Here is a 20,039-nt window from a genome sequence, read left to right on the forward strand (position 1 = left end):
ACTGATGAAATGCGCGTGAGAATCGCATGCGATATATCGCCCAGCCCTAATAATTAGTGATATCATAACATTTTATTTACCATTCTCAAGCAAGTTCTAGAATATTAATCTTCTAGATAATAATATTAAAAGTTTTTTCTCATGGGGACCAGAAAAAGTCCAAAATTTTTGGTATTAGCCTACTATCCTTCTGGGGATATTTGGCAATTTTCATGTCTCCATGTATTACAATCTATAAAATAAAAGAACAATATTTACCAGTCAGACCTCCAGTTTTATTGTCAGGAATCTCAAATGTGATATCCAAAATTAAAAATGCTGAAAATACCTATGGATCTTGAATCGTTTTTAAAGCTGACAGTAAAATTTCTCAGAAAATTGAACTTAAGTGTCTGACTCACTCCAAGAGCTGTGTGAACGCCCACCAGCTTACCTTTCATATCCTGAGATACAAAAAAACACTAACACAGAAAACCCAGAATCTGACACGGTATGGGGCATTTGCTCTTTGGGTTTGAGGTGACGATGATGACTGTCAAACCCTCATCCTGAGACACTGTCAGAGACGTGCAGCAGCTCTGAACTCAGGCACCAGAAAAGCAACTAGTTATGGAAATCTTTAGTTGTTTTCATAGATCTTAAGAAATACAGTATCAGACCTGCTTTATGTGTGATTCATTCGGTGTAAGCAAAAACTTCAGATATACCAAGACGGTGTACAGAGGCATTGCAAATATGGCCTCCGAATGAATAGACTTAACTTAAAGGGATTTTGGTGCAAGTGATGTTTAACCAAAGCCACTGGAAGGCAAGCTTGCAATGTTTAGCCAAAAAAGCATAACTGCTAGTGCTAACGCCCCGCCCCTGCGGTATGCAGGGAAGGAGACCGGAGGCTCTTTTTTGAATGGAAGTCAATGGATGAGAGGCTTCACTATGCTGATTAAACAGCTTTTGTGGGGAAATAGCTAATCGTTTAATTAATGGACAGCCTGTTTGCTAATCTTCAGCATGTTTTACACTACACAATGCTTTCATTGGGAACTATATGTAGATTTCAGCTTGATAAAAATGTATTTTTTAAGAGAAGGCAGACTAGGGAATGTTGCGACTGACGTCACTGCCATTACACGATAGGCTGAGAAGTGCCACACATGATTAAAGGTGCTAAAGAGGTTCTTTTTGTCGACTGAGTTTTTGAAATGAGCGCATGGGTAAGAACAACCCCCCTCCTTCACAGCTCATTTAGAGGGAACGCCTCCCAAAAACTCGTGCACGAGTATCGGAACACGAGTGTTTACCACCAGCATTCGCTGTGTTATTAAGCCGGGCACACATTTAACGACTTGCTAAAACATTCTGACTATGCTCAACATACAGCGATTGTTTCCTGCTCCTGAAGCAGATTTATATACTTTCACATGGAATTTGAACACAGACTGTAATCGCAGACTGAACGCAACTGGCTCTGACTGGACGCGTTTGAGCGCGATCAGTCATAAGTATCAATCTACATTCATAATCGGCCTTACAATCGTTAAGTGTGTGCGCGACTTAAAGCCGTGGATTCATTATGTCGGACTAACCGCAGGTGACTCATAATCTGCAGTTGTTACTCCTGTCTCCTGACAAAAACATTGCATGCAGCGCCTGTAGTGTGGCAAGTTACTGGAGCGCGCAGCCACGCGTCTCTCACATGGATCGTCATGGCAGTGATTGACAAGCCAGAGGGCCAATCGTTTACGCGATGATCGCGTAAACGATTGGCTGATGTTTTTAAGGCCCTACCTCGTGCACAGATTATGTATATTAATATTATTACTTTGAGTGCACCTAATAAATAGTCTTTTATCAGTTAGTAAAGACAGTTTCAAGTAATATTGCAAAAATGTATAAAACAAAACATCCTCTTTAGCACCTTTAAGTTAGCCGTTACGCTTTCTCCAATGGTAAGAGATACAGACCCTCTCATCTCCCTATAATATACAATCTCTGGTTTAACTCTGTCCTGGATTGTTGAAGGCGGAGCTGACAGTGATTCTCATAAGGCTCAAGTTTACTAGTTCAGTTGGAATGTTGCTTTTCTTGAAATTTATAGAACTCAAACTTATAGTCTGATGCCAGTAAAGACAAACAACATTCCTGATAAAAACAAATGTTAGGCCACAATGCATAATTATTTTTTTTTATTATTTTTCCAATTTTAGTACATTGTTATTGTGTAAAGGGTATGATTACATGACAACAATGTAATTAAAATGTAAAAAAAATTCCTTTACGTTTTTCGTGTGCAGACAACGTTGTCAAAACGATCCCCGTTTACACGGATCCGTGAAAACTATTAAAAACACTGTATTCTGCTGCCAGGCCAGTAGTTGTCGATGTCACTTTGGAAAGAAATATTACGCACCTATAGAATGAACCTGTAATACGCATGATGTTGCTGTTCTCACAAACTCACATTTTTGTAGTTTACATGGAGACAATAACAGTATTGTTTTCAAAAACTTGCAATGTTTGTCTTCAGGCCCCCAAAATGCTGTTGTCGAGTAAATGAACAGGCAAAACGCATAAATATTTTCCATTTTTTGTTGAAAACGGTGTCGTGTAAACAGCCCCTAAAACACATTATTTAATGATCAAGTTATTTAATTATCAAGCATTGTCTACATAGTACAAATCAGAATGAGAGGATAATATATGAGCCATAAGTTTCCTGCTGACATGTTGCAAGCTTTATTTAACATCACAACTGACATAACACATGGAATACTCAAGAGTCTGATTCAGAGTCACAAATTATTATGTTTTGACATCACTATAGGGAAATAACCCGATTTATTATTAGTCATGTAAACATGGTTTACTTGCATTGTCAGGATACTGGTTTGCATGTAAACAGGGAAAACTGGTTATTTCAAATGAAGCACAAAGAGAACAATCACACTATACATGCACACTATTACACAAAGAGAAGTTTGCCAACTTTTAAATGATAAAACAATCTACGGGTTAAAAAAACATTTCTGGTCAACCGATGAATTACACAAGTGGCTACACTGCTTGGACACATTGTAAATGTTCATTTATTAGTCATTTATTTCAAAAAGCAAACCTTTTCTTTCTAAAAGTACCCAAAAATATTTGACTAAAATATGTAAATTCATGTCTATAGTGCAGATGGCAACATAAATAATTTTACTTTCCATTACAAAAACAAAGAAAAATAAGTGTTTAAGTGTTTATCTTGTCATGCAGCACTAGCAGTGTCGTCTTCCAGGAGTGGCTTGTGAAGTTCTGGGTCCTCCACCACCTGCAAAAGCACAAACAAACATGAACACACAGAGCAGCTCTCAGAATCTGTCATGATCACAGTGGATTTGACTGATTGTTTGACGTGATTGTGATGATGATACAGTACCTTTGTATCTTCATCCTTCTTGCACAAAGCTTTCCCAGTCAAAACACAGAAACTGATCGTCACACAGAGCTGAAGGACCGACAACACTATCATCATGATATCTAGTCCTCCGATGATGATCTAGAGGTGGACATCAGTGTATTATTAAAAAATAATTAAATACACCAACATTTTTTACAGCTATTTTTTTTACACTAAGAAAAGATAAATAAATCAAATTATTACCTGATTGAGATTCCAGTAGTACAAACAGGTCTCAAAGTTACTCTCTTCTAGGGCACGCTTTAAAAAATCATTACTAGATGAATAGTAAGGATAACCGTTATAACAGTTTAAACTGTTTCCCATTGTCAGGTCCATTGAAAACAGCACAACAGCTGTGATAGCCAGTGCAGCACTGACTATGTTCAGAATCACTAGAATTAGAAGCTGTAAAACACAAACAACAACAGAAACTGATGATGCTCAAGAAAAAAGAAGAAGAAGAAAAAAACAACAGAAACTGTCAAAAACTCTTCATTCAAACTTACCATCCTAGGACTGGGAAACGTGACTGCATGAACACACATGATTCCAACAACAAGGAACTGAAAGGCAAAGCACACAAATAAAAAAAAAACCTTTATACTAGTAAATAGCAGATAAAAATAATTGAAAATTAAAGAAGTAAATGTAGGGCAAGTCTCACCACACCACCAATCCAAAATGAAGAGTCAAAGCCAAAACAACCCACTGTGATATTCATAACACCAACTATTATCTGTACAATCTATGGAATAAGAGAACAATATTTGTATCAGTTTTACACGTGACAAAACACATAGTATGAATTGTTTTGTAAATCTGATAATATCAAAAATATCTAAGTATCTAACTCACTCCAAGTGCTGTGTGGGTGTCTGTCAGCTTCTCTTTCATATCCTGAAAAATACAGAATGCATTGGATATCAAATAAACCTTAAAGAATCTGACACAGTATGAGCCATTTGATCTTTAGGTTTTAAGGTGACAGTAATAACAATCAGCTGCTCACCTGAGACGCTGAAACAGTGATGTTACAGCTGTGACCAAACAGAGATGAATCACTTCTGGATTCTGAATTTGTGTCCTCCACCAACTGTAAAACCATAAACAAACATGAACACATAAAGCAGCTCTTTGAAACTGTCATGATCACAGTGGAGAAATGTTAGCTATATAACGATAACCATACAGCATCCACACCAACAGATAATAATGTTCTGTTTATTATAAGCTTTGAATTTTCAAGCTTTTTAAAGATGAACCGCTGATTCCAAACAAAAGATTCGACGCAGTGTTTTGAAATCGCCCATCACTAAATATTGTTGAATAAAGTCGTTATTACGTTTTTTTGACACATACACAGTATTCTCGTCGCCTAATGACAACAGCCCCATTGACTCCCTGTGCCAATGCATTGATGAAATTAAAAATTGGATGTGCCTAAACTTCCTTCAGTTAAACAAAGACAAAACTGAAGTCATTGCGTTATTGCCTTGCCTTGCCTTATAATATTAAGGTTCAACCACTGTACTCAAATGAACTGTTTTAAATATGTTTTTAGTAGCTTTCTGGCACTAAAAAGTGTAAATTAACTTGCTGGCAATAGAGACCTCACTGAGCCATTGGATTTTATCAAAAATATCCTAATTTGTGTTCTGAAGATGAATGAAGGTCTTACTGGTGTAGAACGACATGAGGGCGAGTAATTAATGACACAGAATTTAATTTTTGGGTGAACTAACCATTTAAGTCTACTTTTTAACTTCCCTCCATCTCGTTCACTCGGATGTATGTCATTGCTTACGTTGCACTACTTGGTGCCTTGCAGTGGGTTTAAATGGAATACCCTAAGATGTTGATCTCTTTTGGGTAAATTAAGTGTGAGCACTGAGAATTTCTGTTGTGACATCACAATCATGTTGCATTGTGGTCTATGGATCTACTTGAAGTGTACAAATGAGTAAACTAACTCCCTCGGTTAAAATCGAAGATTCAAGAGTCTGTCCAAATAAACTTCCCTAGTCCACTTGATGAAATTGAATGTACTTCAAAATGGTGGTCGGGTTCCCAAGGGGAAGCACTTTTAGGGAAATTTGTGTATGTCTGAGAGTTGAACACAACCCAAGAGACACTGTTTTTTTCCACCATGGATCTAAAGTGGTAATGGTAAGGGGCGTGACATTCCAAATCATGCTCAAAATGGTTAACCAATCAGAACACATTGCACTTTTCAGAAGGAGAAGCTTCGTAGAGACAGGAACTAAACAGAGCATTCCCAAAAGCATCGTTAGCCAACTGACATCGCAATTTCCGTCATTACTAACATGGATCAACGATTTGGTGTTGTTATTGGCGAAACCATAGTTCAAATGAACATTCGCAAATTGCATCGCAAACTTGTGTGGTTGGAAAAACAGCTCTTGAGCTGTGGTTAGAAGCATAGTTTCTTGTTTTCATGACGTGGACTTAATAAATTCTTATCTTGAGCAAAATAAGCAAGCTGACATAAGGTACAATGTATGTCTTATTTTGAATATAGACAAATGTAATTTATATATTTTAGTTTGTCAAGAGATTTAAAGCACCGTTTTTGAAGAGTGCGCATGTGCGTACGTGCTCTAGTACATAAGAACAACCCTTTGATTGAATCTGGAAATAAAGCAAAATAACTGAGAAAAATGAGAATTAGTCCTCAGATGTCTGTAATTTCTAGCAAAAAATCTAGCATTAATTCGATCTCAAACGGATTCATTTAAAGAAGTTATTACTCCACCAACGTCATGACATCATTTACAAACGTGGCTGAACTACAGGTTTGCGACAATACGGTTTTGGGAAACTGTCATGACTAGCTAGTTGATTTGTTCAACGATGCATCGCACTATGGTAGTGAAGCAGAGAGTTATGTGGTTGTACAGGAAACGCACCCCTGAGCGTTACTGACCGAATACAAAGAGAGGCACTGCAATAATGTAAAATATGTGAAAAATAATGTGTGTTTTGAACATTCAAGCATTAAAACCTATTCTAGTAGACAGGGACGTGCACAGGTTGCCCGGGCAACTGCCCATATGCCCTTCTCGACTCACGTTGCCCTTCCGAGGTGGAAAAAAATAAATAAAAAAATCGTACAATGGATGCAGAATTTCACGTAGGCCTAGATAAAAAAATTTAAAAAAAATCGCAAAGCCTCATTCACTTCCATATTTGGGCACCCGTCCGAAAGTTAAAGTCAGTAGGGGAAGGGCAAACTCTGTTTACGTGGCTGCAGCGCTGCACGCGACCGGCACCTGAGCTGAGCCTGCATGAGCGGCACTAGAAGGAGATTGTCGCGGTTGTCGGGTGAGACGATTTAACGTTGTCGGAAAGGTGAGTAAGGTTATAATCGTTAACGAAAACGAACGAAAAAATGAAAACTAGGTGGGAAAAAAAAATCGTCGTTAACTGAAATAAAAATAAAAACGAGGCATTACAAAAAAAAACGAGCCCTTTTTTTTTTAGGTCAGAGCAACTGCCCCTCAAAATTCCTGTGCACGTCCCTGCTAGTAGACCCCCCCCAAAAATTAAGACTTTGTAGAAGGGCATAATGTGGCCTCTTTAAAGTTGTGTGGATTCTGATTGGCTGCATTATTCAGCTGGAAAAAAAATTGTTCTGAAAGTGATTCCAACAATTTTGTTCCTCTGTGTTGCTATTGTTACTGCTGTGGTTTTAGATTTCCCCATTCTCATAGAATTAGAAGGAATATTAAAATTGTATAGTTATCGTTATAGTTATTGTCCTTGTTAGTTAATTTATAGTGATGATACATAGTTAATGGTGATGATACAGTACCTTTGCACTTCCGCCCTTCTTGTTTAAAGATTTTTCAAACAAAACACAGAAAAAGATAATCGCACAGAGCTGAAGGACTGACATCACTTTCACTTGGCTATGTAATTCTCCAAAGCCCACCTAGAGGAAATGATCAGTGTAAAGTCATTATAAGAAATCCAATTAAAATACAGTATGAACACTAGCTCTAATCAAGACAAAAATGTGAATTTAAATGTAAATGTCAAAAAACATCACAGTTCTGCCTTAGTCATTCCAAACCCCTGTGACTTTCATTCAGTGTGGAATAAAAAGATTTTTGAATTTTACTAGGAAAGTAAAGGAGATGAGTGCTTTTAAACTCCAAATTTAGAAAAAAAATATCATAAATCCAACTAACAGACCAAAAATTAAGTTGCTATTCAGTTACAAATAAAATAAGGTCTAACTGTAGTATTCAGATAAAAAAAGGTAATAACTAAATGTAAAATTACACTATAGTGTTCACTGTATGAATTAAATATAGATTGATCTTTGTTAAAGCTGTGTTTAGTTTTTGATTAACATTAATCACATGACAAAATGACAGCAGCAGGTATTTATAGTCACTTTAAGTCCCAATGCACTGAACCAATATGATGATACACATCCAATTTCTTTTTCAACTGTTTACATTCACTTGACAGACTGTGTTTATGAGAACACTTACAGAGATGGATATTTAAGAGACACATCATAATTTTAAGTGAATGTGTCCGTTCAAGTTCTTTTTTGTATCTTTCTTGCACTGGAATGGTTTAAATGTGTAAATTGGCAAACAAAACACATGCAAATGATAAACATTCACTTTCACGTTCTATCCCCTAACCCTAAACCTAAACCTTCACATCAAAGAAAACTTTCTGCATTTTTATATTTTCAAAAAACATCATTTAATATGACTGAAAGCCATTTTCCTCATGGGGACCAAAAACATGTGCCCACAAAGACAAGGATTTCGGATATTGACATCTTTTTGGGGACATTTTGTCCCCATAACTTAAGCCGGGGACACACCTAATGATTAGCTGAAACATTCTAAGACTGAACTGAACACACATACCGATTGTTTCCTTCGACTGGAGCCGATTTATATACTCACACATGGAATTTGAACACCGACTGTAATCGCAGACTGAACGCAACTGGCTCTGACTGGACGCGTTTGAGCGCGATCAGTCATACAGTAAGTATCAATTTACATTCATAATCGGCCTTACAATCGTTAAGTGTGTGCGCGGCTTTAGGGTATACCTGAACCACACACACACACACACACTTGTATATATGGTTTACGGGGACTCTCCATAGACGTAATGGTTTTTATACTGTACAAACTGTACATCCTGTCCCCCTACACTACCCCTACCCCTAAACCTACTCATCACAGGAAACTGTCTGCATTTTTTGAATTAAAAAAAGACACTGTTTAGTGTGTTTTTTTAAGCCATTCGGTTTACGAGGACACAGGAAGTAATCCATGTTTATGTTGTAATACCCATATCATTATACACATTTGTGTTCTCATAAACCATGTATACAAGAACGAACACACACACAAACACACACACACACACACAAATATATTTTACTGCAAGAACTGATTTAGAAACATAAATATCTTACCGAATAAAAGAGGATGAAGACAAAACAGCAAAACACAAAATTCTTGACTGCAACTTTTTTCTGTACAGTCTATGAAATAAGAGAACAATATTTATGTCAGTTAATAGACCTACAGCTTTTAAACTTGATATGCAGAATTCAAACATACTTAAGCATCTTAAATCTTTTTTATAAATCAAGATTTCAGTCAGTGCAAGTCTCTCACTCACCCCAGAAGTTCTCTGGGTGTCTGTCAGCTTTTCTTTACTATCCTCAGATACAGAACACACTGGACTGTCACTGCAGAACGGAGAACCCAGAATCTGACAAAATATGGGCCATTTGTTCTTTGGGTTTGAGGTGATGGTGATGATCGTCGTTCCCTCATCCTGAGACACTGTCAGAGACATGCTGCTGCAGACACTGTGATGGACTTCAACCTTCCCACAAGGAAAGACAAGAGAAACAAGTAAAGCTTATGCACTAGAAAATCCCAATGAGCCAAACTAAATGTTTCTTATGATAGTTATGTGATATCATAGCATTTTATTTCCCATTCTCAAACAAGTTCTAGAATATTAATAATTATTCAAACAGCATTGTTGACTGTCGTTTTCTCATCGACTGCATCAACGTTTTTTGTTTACAAGGAAGTGAACATCCACCTGCGCATGTTTGCTATTAAAAAAGTTGTTTTTTAGTAGGCTACTTGTTTTTTAGTAACACGTGAATTTCACAGATCTTTAGAAACACACACACACACACACACACACACACACACACACACACACACACACACACACAAACTCAGACTCACCTTACGAATAACCTTTGTAACTTACAGTCCAGACTGAAAGTTGACTTATTCCTGCTCTGATAAAGGTGGAGCTGTTTTGTCCCTGTTTCTCATAAGGTATAACATTTCCTTGTTCCACCTGAAATTTAAAGAACCCTAGTGTATAGTCATGATGTCACTAGACATAAGAAACACTGTTGACTAACGAATGCAGCACGTCTTTAACAGTAGTAGTATGACTCGTCTCAGAGCCTCCATTTTACAGTGCAATTTTCAATGAAGATCCGCGTCCAGTCTTGTGCTGTTTTCAGAAAATCACATGATCGATGGCTTCTTGTTCAATCACTTTCTCTGTGGTTGTCGGAACTTCCATTACGTTGGTCTGCGTGGTCAGATTGTGAAGAGTCTACTTTGTACTTTTAAAGCTTTTCTAAGCATTATTTTATGTTTAGCTCTCTCTCACACACACACAAAACGAATTTTGTGTCGTTTTCGATTGGGATTTACAAAACCCCCTCAAGGGAACATGGTGATGGGAAAAAATGAGATGGGAGGAAAAATGATAGGTCTATTTCAATGCTTTGCTTAACTTTTGCGTTGTCTAGCGAAAGAAAAAACATAGTTTTCCTCCCATCTCTTATTTCCATCACAAACGTTTTGCAAACGAACACAAAGTTTATCGGGTGAATGCAAAAGTTTACGAGAGAAAGCAAAGCACTCAAATATATTTCCTACCACCTGCTAGAAAAAAAGTTCCTCCGTTTAGAAACATGTATTAAATTTCCAGGCTTTCTGGCGGTTGTCAATTTTAAGTGGCTTTGAATCTTTTCCTGGTACAATCAAGGGAAAAGCGCCTCAGAGCTTCATTCCCCATCTAAAGACTGTTCTGGGTTTATTTCGTTATTTATAGGGTTTAAACCCACACCACTTTTTTCTCCCGCATGTTTTTACATTTTAAAAATAGGCGCATCAACTCAATTATTTCCCATAGAAATAATAGGGTAATTGGAACTATAATTAGGGTAATCAGTTAATTTTAGGTAATCATGCTTATATTAACAATAAAAGACTAATAAACATCTGGTTTATATTTAGGTCAAGATAAGATATTTAGAAAAATGTTTTATCCATACAGTGGAGTCCAAAACAACACTGTACACTTTTCATTGTAAAAAATAAATAAATAAATAATTGTATTCTCAACAACATGAGGATGGGTAAATAATGACAGCCTTTTCATTTTTGGGTGAGCTATCCTTTTATGCATACATTTGCTTTGGTTTGATTGAAGGTGGTACCAGAACAGGTGTTGTGCTGAATTCTGACCACCAGATTATTATTACCCCCCAGTATGGGTAGGTTTTAGCCTGACGTGGTCATACCAAGCGGCAACCTCCCCCTTTCTCTCGTGAAGCCAATACGGAAGTAACTTAAACTGCGATTCATCGACTGGCCGCTAGGGACAGGCTCCAAAAGAGAGCAGAATCTCATAGAGTCCCATGTTAAATTGGCCAAGTTTATAGCAGAAAAAAACATGTTTACAAGTTGGTTCAAATTGTGGTTTTGGTCTATACTGCTATTTTTGCCCTTCATGACAACTCTGAGGGGGGTGAATTTTTTTATAACTTATCCGTTTAAATTATATTAAGCCTTAAAGTTCTGCATAATTAAGGGCGTGGTCACTTGAGTGACAGGTATATTGCGCTGCTGTCTGTGAGCCGTCATGTTACCTCAGCTGCCGCTGAATTTGGCATCTCAGCCGTATTTGTGCTCGATTATTTTATACAATTATAAAATATGGCTTGCTGCATAATATTCGAGACTGATGTGTGTCTGTGTAGATGTGCATGCATGGGGAAGAGACACAGAACACACGTTGTTGGATCGTGGCATTGGCTGAAAGTTTTGATTGTGAGATTTACTGCAATGACAATGGCGGGAGGATATCAAAATCCGACAGCACTGCTTGGATATTATAACTAAAACTGCTGCACTATTTTGAAAAAAATATACTTTGGACACAGGCTCATTTGTTTGTTAGATACGATCGCTGCTCAGATTGCATCCTTTCTTGAAGAACAATGACAAAGAGCAGATCATTCAGAAGAAATGTGACGTTTTTTTGTTTTGCAATGGACATTCATATTTTACCCAAGTGCCACGGATTGGATTCATCTCGCGATCTCTATTTCATTATAAAGGTATGAAGTCCCATTTGATTTTCCATGTTGTTATTTGCACAACCAACACTACTGCTGTTGGAGGATCTATATCTTAAAAAAACACCGTAGATTGACAGTAAACCTTTAGAACGTTCTGATGATAAAACTTATCTTCATTAATATTTTAGATCGTATCTTAGATAGATATATAGCTCCTTTGCTGCTAACATGGTCACGTCGAGCTAGGCAGGCGTGGTTTCAGCAACCAGTCATATCAGCTCAAACCACCTCCCCGCCTCTTTGCCCATTTTCAGTTATCCGGGAGTGACGTGCGGTGACGCGCAGCTAAGATGGCCGCGGCCTCATTTAGGCGTCAAAACTGCTGTTCAGAACTCTATGGGTGACGTCACGGACGCTACGTCCATATTTTTTTACAGCCTATGGGTCATACTCAATTCTAGTTCGAATATGAGTCTGATACTGCTCCATTGGGCTTTGATTATGGGGGCGTATTTCAACCGATCCAGGAAAGACCTCAATTGGATAGACCTACAACCAATCAGAGCTACAGAGTAAGTGACGTATGTTGAGCGACGCATAGTTGTCAACAGAACTCTTCTTAGCGACCATCGGGGCCAGCTGATAAATCAAACTTTTGCCGAATTCCGTAGGAAGGACGGCAAAGACATCTTTCCCATCGACAAATGCCTTGATCGCTGTCCTCTGTTCCTTTTTTCAAATTAATGCGCTGTCGATATCTTCTATAACGGACGCGATGGCGGAATCTACACATCTCAGTTCTTCAACAGCCATCATTGTTGTAAACTAATTGACCTTTCGCAAAGACTCGCCCCCCTTAGTTACTGTTGCTTTGTCCGACAAGCCGTGGCGCTGTCACGCCACACAGAGTGGAAAATAAATCGCGGAGCAAAGAGGAAACTGACAACACATCGACAGACGAGACAGAGCAGGTTACTTATGATATTAAACAAAGTCCCAGCTTTCAAACTGTGTAGTTATTAAAAAAATTCAAACAATAAAAACCGTTTTGTGGCTCTTTAATGGGTTGTGACCATGATCGTGACAGATTTCTGTAGCGCCTCAGCTCAAGAGGCTCGTGAACGGATCATCTCTTCCTACTAACGTTAGTCCATTTATAGCATCAAATAAACATGAATGAACATGAGAATGAATGTTGTTTCAAACGCGGAAAGATGTCAATATGCACAATTTTTCAAGTTTAACTCCACCGAGGTTAATCTTCTAACTCCTGACTGCTTTGTCGGACAAAATGTTGGATGCGGCGTTCTGATTGGTTAGATCGCTTGTCAATCAAACTCCCCAAGCGCTCTTTGATGACGTGGCTGATTACGTTTCTGGTGATAATCTGTCAATCATCGCCCTGACAATGTGATTGGTCCGAACAGTTTCTGTTCGGGCATAATTACTCCTCTACGGATCGAGTCCAGACCGAACTCCCCGACCTCAAAATGTTGTGGGCGGGGCTAAGTTCGGCTGGCATCCAGGCTAGGTAGGTTTAGGATTAGGTGTGGGGGTGTGGTCAGGATTAGTCTGTCAGGAACTGACTTCAGTGATGGGGGTAATAATTGGCATGGAGTTAGGAAGTTTGTGTTAAAAGTGCCAATCAAAATGTGACTTTGTGAAACAAAGTGTCCTTAACTAAAATGGGGCAATAGTAGCCTAATATTAATGCCAGAAAGCCTATCCACTTGGCAACTGTGTTTATTTGAATATTATATTCTGTTTTAATTTTTGGGGGATCTATCCCTTAAAGTTTGTGCTCAGAGACTTAAAGGAGAGGTAAGTAGTTTTTCAAACATGCTGTTGGACATTGTTGATATTTGAAATTAATTGCTCCGCCTCCAAAACTCACCCTCCAATCCTAACCACCCTGCTCCGAGTCGGTCTCGAACCCCGGCCCGAACGCTGCTGGCATGCGAGGCGAGAAAACAATGTCGCTAAACACCACATTCTCTAGCAATCGTCAGTGTGCAGTGGTTAACCTGCACAAATCTCACTATCTGGCCACTGTTACACAAGCAATGCGAGTGGATGTCCGTTTATCAGAGCTGACGCGCAACAAAATGCTTCATGAAAAATAAAGCGCAGATGATGAACAAACGACAAGGAATCACAAAAAATGATTGTAGAGTACACAAGAGTAAATACAAACAAGAGTTTGTTGTTAGTCGCCAACAGCACAGCAGCTCCAGACAATCAATGACACTCAAACCCAGTGTTACTCACTTGTGAAGCGGAATCAAAGCAGCCTCCATGTCTGTTTTAAGGCCTTCCCACTCAGCTCTTTCCAGCCCTGGAAAGCTTTCATAATATTAATGCGGGTTAATATTAGAACGCTTGCCCAGTCATAAACCTTCATTCCAGGTTTTTCAAATCTTCCTCTTGCTCGTTCTGTCTCCTCGACCGTCATACGCCCCCTAATGCTGATTGGTTACACATTTGTTGTTGGTGTCGGCCCGACTAACTTCCAAACAGCGTTTTTGAAAAACCACTTTCCCTGCCTTTAATGACTACATTGTAGGCTGCTTGGTTGCTTTGATTTGATTAAAGGAGGTTTAGACTTTGATTAAAGTAGGTTTAGATATCCTTGAAATGGACATTGGTGGTTCTTGGCCTTAACAGTTTGCGAACGACTGCTGTAGATAAAAGCATCTGCTAAATAAATACATTTTTGTTGTTTTTAATTGTTCTACAAAATGAAATATAGTAGGGAAGTTATAAATACACAAAAAGGGTTGATGCCAAAGTGTTTCAGTCATTTATTTAAAAAAATAAAATAAACAGCACCAAAGATCACAAAAAAATTGAAAAGGACAATAAAATACCCATTCATCTATATCTATATTAATCTATTAATCAACTTTTTTAAAGGGAAAAAAAACAAGTGTAATTAAACATGTAATTTACTGAGTACACTGTTGCAGGCATCTGCTTTAAATCATTTCACTCCAATATTGAGACATGAAATGTCATTCCATTACACACACACAAAAAAGAAGAAGAACTGTTTATTTTGTGTGTTAATCTTGTCTCTCTAACATGCAGGAACAGAAATGGCATCTTCCAGGAGCTGCTTGTAAAGTTCTGGATCCTACAAAAGCACAAACAAACATGAACACCCAGAACAGCTCTCAGAATCTGTCATGATCACAGTGGATTTGACTGATTGTTTGATGTGATTGTGGTGATGATACAGTACCTTTGCATCTTCATCCTTCTTGCACAAAGCTTTCCCAGTCAAAACACAGAAACTGATCGTCACAAAGAGCTGAAGGATCGCCAACACTATCATCATGATATCTAGTCCTCTGAAGACCATCTAGAGGTGAGTAAATACAAAGATTTTAGATACACAAATATGGTGCATTTACATTATTTATGAATTGGACAAAAATGCACTTTTTATTTTTGATATTTTCAGTGTGAACACAGTACTCACACTATTTATACTATACAACAGCATAAATATGCAAATTTGGACAGATCTAGTCAGCATTGGCTGGTCTAGCCTGAAAAATAAGCTTTTTTAACAGTATTTGAGCACATGAAACAACATTTATGGGTCAGTTCATGTCAGATTTTGTTGCTGATTTGAAATAAGTTATTTAAATGTGAGTGTGGTGAGCAGTTTTTGAGATTTCAGGACTCCCCGGTTCAAGTAGATAAGACTTAGTCTTGGATGCCCGAAATAGAGTGCAACAGTCTGGTCCCGGAAGTAAAAACTCCACTGATTTTCTCCATAGGGAAATAGATTTTTAACAATAACTTATAAACCTTTAAATACAGACCTACTGTGAGCTACAAGGTTGTTAATCATTGGTTTTTGCTTCTGTTGAAGACATTAACCCACATTATTTCAACTTATTTTTAAAGTAATTACGTTTAACAGATGAATTCTCTGTGAAAAACTACATTACCCATGACACTGTACAGAAAGATTCCACCAGAGAGTCGAAACAAGCAGCTCCAAAACAGACCTTTAGCTCCGCCCACTCCCATGAAGCACTGTGAATGCCTCGATCGAGTCGGTCTCCCTACACTCTTTAAATACTTAAATATTTGTATAAATAAGCATATTTTGCAATAAACGTATTCATATAATCAACAGTTTTAAATATAGTTTTATATTTCTCTATCGTTTTTAATTTAATTATGCTGTTCAAAGGCTTCATGGGATTGTAGTTCATTCCCTCACACTAAAGATGTTAAGTACACAGTCTTGTACCTTTGTACTGTTATACTGTTTTGCATCAGTTTGTATAATGTTATGATTCACCTCATAGCTGTTTGACTTGGTTCATGGCTTTATAATTCTTTAAAGACTTAAGACTTTTTTTAAATCCTAATGCAGGAAATGAATGGAAAAATAATTCTGGAACCAGCGCTGCTGAAAAAGTTGACAGGCACTGTTGCGCTCTATAGTTGCCTGGAGATCATGTTGCAAATATGGCTGCAGAGTAAACAGACTTTCCTTGAAAGGGACTTTGGACTTTTAGTGTCAACTTATTAAAAGGAAAATCATCCATAAATCCTGTGAGAAACATAAATCTCTATCACTACTCAGACTCAGTGCAGCATATATGAACCACTTTTATGGTGCTATTTGTCTTTTTGGAGCTTGGCATTACATGGAAGGAGTGACCAAGAAATTCCATTTTTGCCTTTTTGGAAAAGAACTTAAACTGTGAGTATGTTTGGAAGAAGATTTGATGAGCAGTATCTTGTCTTACCGCCATAGTATCATTACCTCTCTGAGATTCCTGTAGTACACACAGGTCTCAATTCTCATGTTCTCTTCAGGGGAAGGGATTCTATATCTATCATAATCATAGCGTGAATAGCCTGAATAAGAATTGTAGCTTTGATCACAAGAATCATAGTAATATCCAGTATGACTATTCCCAAGGTCCACTGAATACAGCACAACAGCTGTGATAGCCAGTGCAGCACTGACTACATTCACAATCATTCCGATGACCAGCTGTAAAACACAAACAATATATATAATATATATATATATATATATATATATATATATATATATATATATATATATATATATATATATTTTAACTTGCAAAACTGGAACTGTCAAAAAAACAGATGCCTTTTGGAAACTTACCAAACAAGAGCTGGGAAACTTAGCTGCAAGAATACACACAATTCCAGCTACAAGGAACTAATAGACAAAAGCAAACCAACAAAAACATCTGTGCATTTTTTTTCTTTAAATATTGAATAAATCAAATGAATGATACAAAATGAGACCCAGGTCTTACCACACTACCGAGCCAAAAGGGTCCCATGGCCATCCTATACATGTTCCAGTATAGCCCAAGGCATATAAACACAATCCCCACCACAATATTGAGGATACCAACGATCATTTGCACAACCTATGGAACAAGGGAACAATATTTTTTATGTCACCATCTATCAAGAATCTTAAGAATATCCCTACTTTGGCACAATTACATTGTAAGTAAACCAATCAAATTTTTGCTTTCAGTGTGGACAGGCGAATTACTTCCAACTTTTCCAAAATGTTGTATATTGTTAGAATAAATTTAATTTGCTTGCATAAATAAATTTGCAACTAAAATGTAACTTTTCTAAAAGTTGCAGCATGGTACTAATAATTTTGACTAATCCAAAAACTGCGTTAGATTTTGGTGTTTTTTAAAATGTTTCTAATACATTATACTGAGAAAAGCAACTGCAACCAAATTGTAAAATATTTAAAGCATCTTAAATCTTATGTCTTTCCTACCCCCAGTTTGAGGTTAAGCCTAAATGCAATTTGCATTGACAAATCTTAAAATATCTCAGTGCCATTGTTTTGTCTCAAGATGAACACCAATAATGTTTTTTTCTAATGCACATTTAAAAAGACACTTACATGCCCTGATTGAACTAAGGCCTAATCCTGGCTTAATCTCAGCCCTCTCTGTGAAACCGGGCCTTAGTGTTTAAATTAAATCTATTCAAAGTAGCCTAAAATGACAAGACCTTAAAGTGTCTGACTCACCCCAAGAGCTGTGTGGCTGTTCGACAGCTTTCCTTTCATATCCTGAGATACAGAACACACTGAACTGCAGCACAGAAGTCTCAGAATCTGACACAGAACGGGCCATTTGCTCTTTGTGTTTGGGGTGACTGTGATGACCGTCATTCCCTCACCCTGAGACACTGTCAGAGACATGATGCAGACTAAAGTCTTCCCACAGGTAACAATAGCTGAACCTCCTGTTTGTTTAACTGCATGAAACAATAAGGGAGGACACAAAGCATAGACATTTAACACATTAAATAGATGTTTACGTGTATGAATATATTTAATTATCGAAACAAATTTAGATCTGAATCAAAGTTAAGGAGCACAATCTATCGGCTTATGTTTCTTATAAAGAAGTTGTGGTACTGCAGGCTGTTTAACCATGCACAGTTTGTTAAGTAATATTAAAATTATTGTCTTTTTTGTTGTTGTTTTCAAGTTCATTAGTATATATTTGTTAATTATCTTAAGAAACACTGTAACTCAAACTCACCTTGTATAGCAGTGGCACGTCTACGCGAGTCTCAGTCCAGATTAGAGATGGCACGAGTGTCTGTGGGGTTTTTAAAGGCGGAGTTTTGTTTTGTTTTGTTTTTCCCGGCAGTGGCTTCCTCCTCCTCCTCATAGAGTTCAAGTTTAACAGGTATAACTGGAATGATGCTCACGATGACTTGTATTAGTGTTTAATATGGGAGATGATGTAAGCAATGTTGTTATTGTTAATAGTAACATATGTTACCCTGACTCCACAATGGTGAATCATATAAAAGAAATATTTAATGGTTTCAGGACGAATTTGAAATGCACTGTGAATAATTGATTATTGTATACAGTCAAACAGCGCCATCTATCTTCTGTTTATTGCTATTACGGTAGTAGAGCGTGACTGGGTTCAAACTGTAACACGAACCATTTCAGCATGTAAAAGGTTCTTCAGGGTGATATAGTTCCAAATAGATGTTTGGTACAACATGTAAAGAACCTTTAAAGAGGTGAACTGAAAGTCTGCATAGAATATATGAATATATGAACTATGAGTAGGCTAATATGATATCAAAAGATATAATAAATAAAAATAACATTCATAAATTGATTGATTCAAGAATAATGTATGAAAGGATTAACAGGCATAACCATAAAAACATAATTATAATAATCATAAACATAATTTATTTATTATACACCATAGGTAATATTCTACGACATGTTTCCTGGAAACGGTGTGTGCAACGGGTTTGAGATAAGTTTTCTCTTGTTTGGTGGGTGTGTCAATACGTTTTCTTTATGTTTATACCTATTATAATGTTATTTTTAAATATTTGATTATGAAAAATTAACTGCATGACTAAGATATAAAACATAAGATGCGCAATATATGTGGAGACATGGGTCTGTTACAGTCACGCCTGTCCCGGACTCCGTTTCCCATGTTCCTCCCTGTTCCACACCTGCATAGAGTACCTCAGGGATGATGTGTTTTTGTAGGCCAACCCGGAAGTTAGCGGCGCACGGGTTCCCTCAATTGAAAGCCTGCGCTGCGTTTCAAATTATTATGCAAGTGACATATCAGTAAGATTTCAGTAGAATAAACATTCAGATTTTAGTTTTTCTAAAAAAATGTTTGTTTATTTATCCATGTCTTTTTAGATAACTGGTATCAATCTCAGACAAAATAATTTGCCAGGTCTATGGAAACCCTACTTAGATGTTGTTCCACATTATTAAGGAAGTCACAGTTCTCATGCAATCTGGGAGGAAGAAAGATCTTTCTGAAGATGAAAAGCATGAAATGGTGCAATGTTGTGCAAAAGGCATGAAAACAACTAATATTGTGTGAAAACTGAATGCAGATTATTGAACTATCATAAGATTTGTGAGTTATTTAGAGCACAGCAGAACTCAGGTCAGATAAAGGCTTATTAAGGAAAGTTAATTAAAAATGAATTGTATTAAAAGGGCAGCTATAAAAAAAAGCCAGTGTTGAGCAGCAAACAGGTATTTGAAGCTGCTGGTGTCTCTGGAATCTTGTGATCCTCTCCATGCAGGCTGGCAGTTGTACGTAAAGATGCATTTCAGCCACCACTAAC

At 37.4% G+C, this 20,039-nt stretch overlaps 1 protein-coding gene across 1 annotated transcript; it reads right to left on the minus strand.

Moving 5' to 3' along the window:
* Positions 1–2,683: 2,683 nt before the first annotated feature.
* On the minus strand, positions 2,684–18,604 carry LOC125280821. The gene is made up of 19 exons (XM_048211563.1): positions 18,446–18,604; positions 17,926–18,155; positions 17,177–17,293; positions 17,020–17,076; positions 16,645–16,878; positions 15,097–15,216; positions 14,933–14,988; positions 9,957–10,023; positions 9,740–9,832; positions 9,128–9,337; positions 8,919–8,987; positions 7,275–7,394; positions 4,452–4,535; positions 4,298–4,339; positions 4,107–4,187; positions 3,949–4,005; positions 3,644–3,847; positions 3,419–3,538; positions 2,684–3,310 (listed from the first exon to the last, which is right to left on the minus strand). Exons 2-19 carry the CDS (start codon positions 18,097–18,099, stop codon positions 3,248–3,250), a joined length of 1,968 nt encoding a protein of 655 aa, XP_048067520.1. The 5' UTR covers positions 18,100–18,155; positions 18,446–18,604; the 3' UTR covers positions 2,684–3,247.
* Positions 18,605–20,039: the final 1,435 nt, after the last annotated feature.

This window comes from Megalobrama amblycephala, linkage group LG13, assembly GCF_018812025.1.
Source record: "Megalobrama amblycephala isolate DHTTF-2021 linkage group LG13, ASM1881202v1, whole genome shotgun sequence".
Classification (NCBI taxonomy): Eukaryota; Metazoa; Chordata; class Actinopteri; order Cypriniformes; family Xenocyprididae; genus Megalobrama; species Megalobrama amblycephala.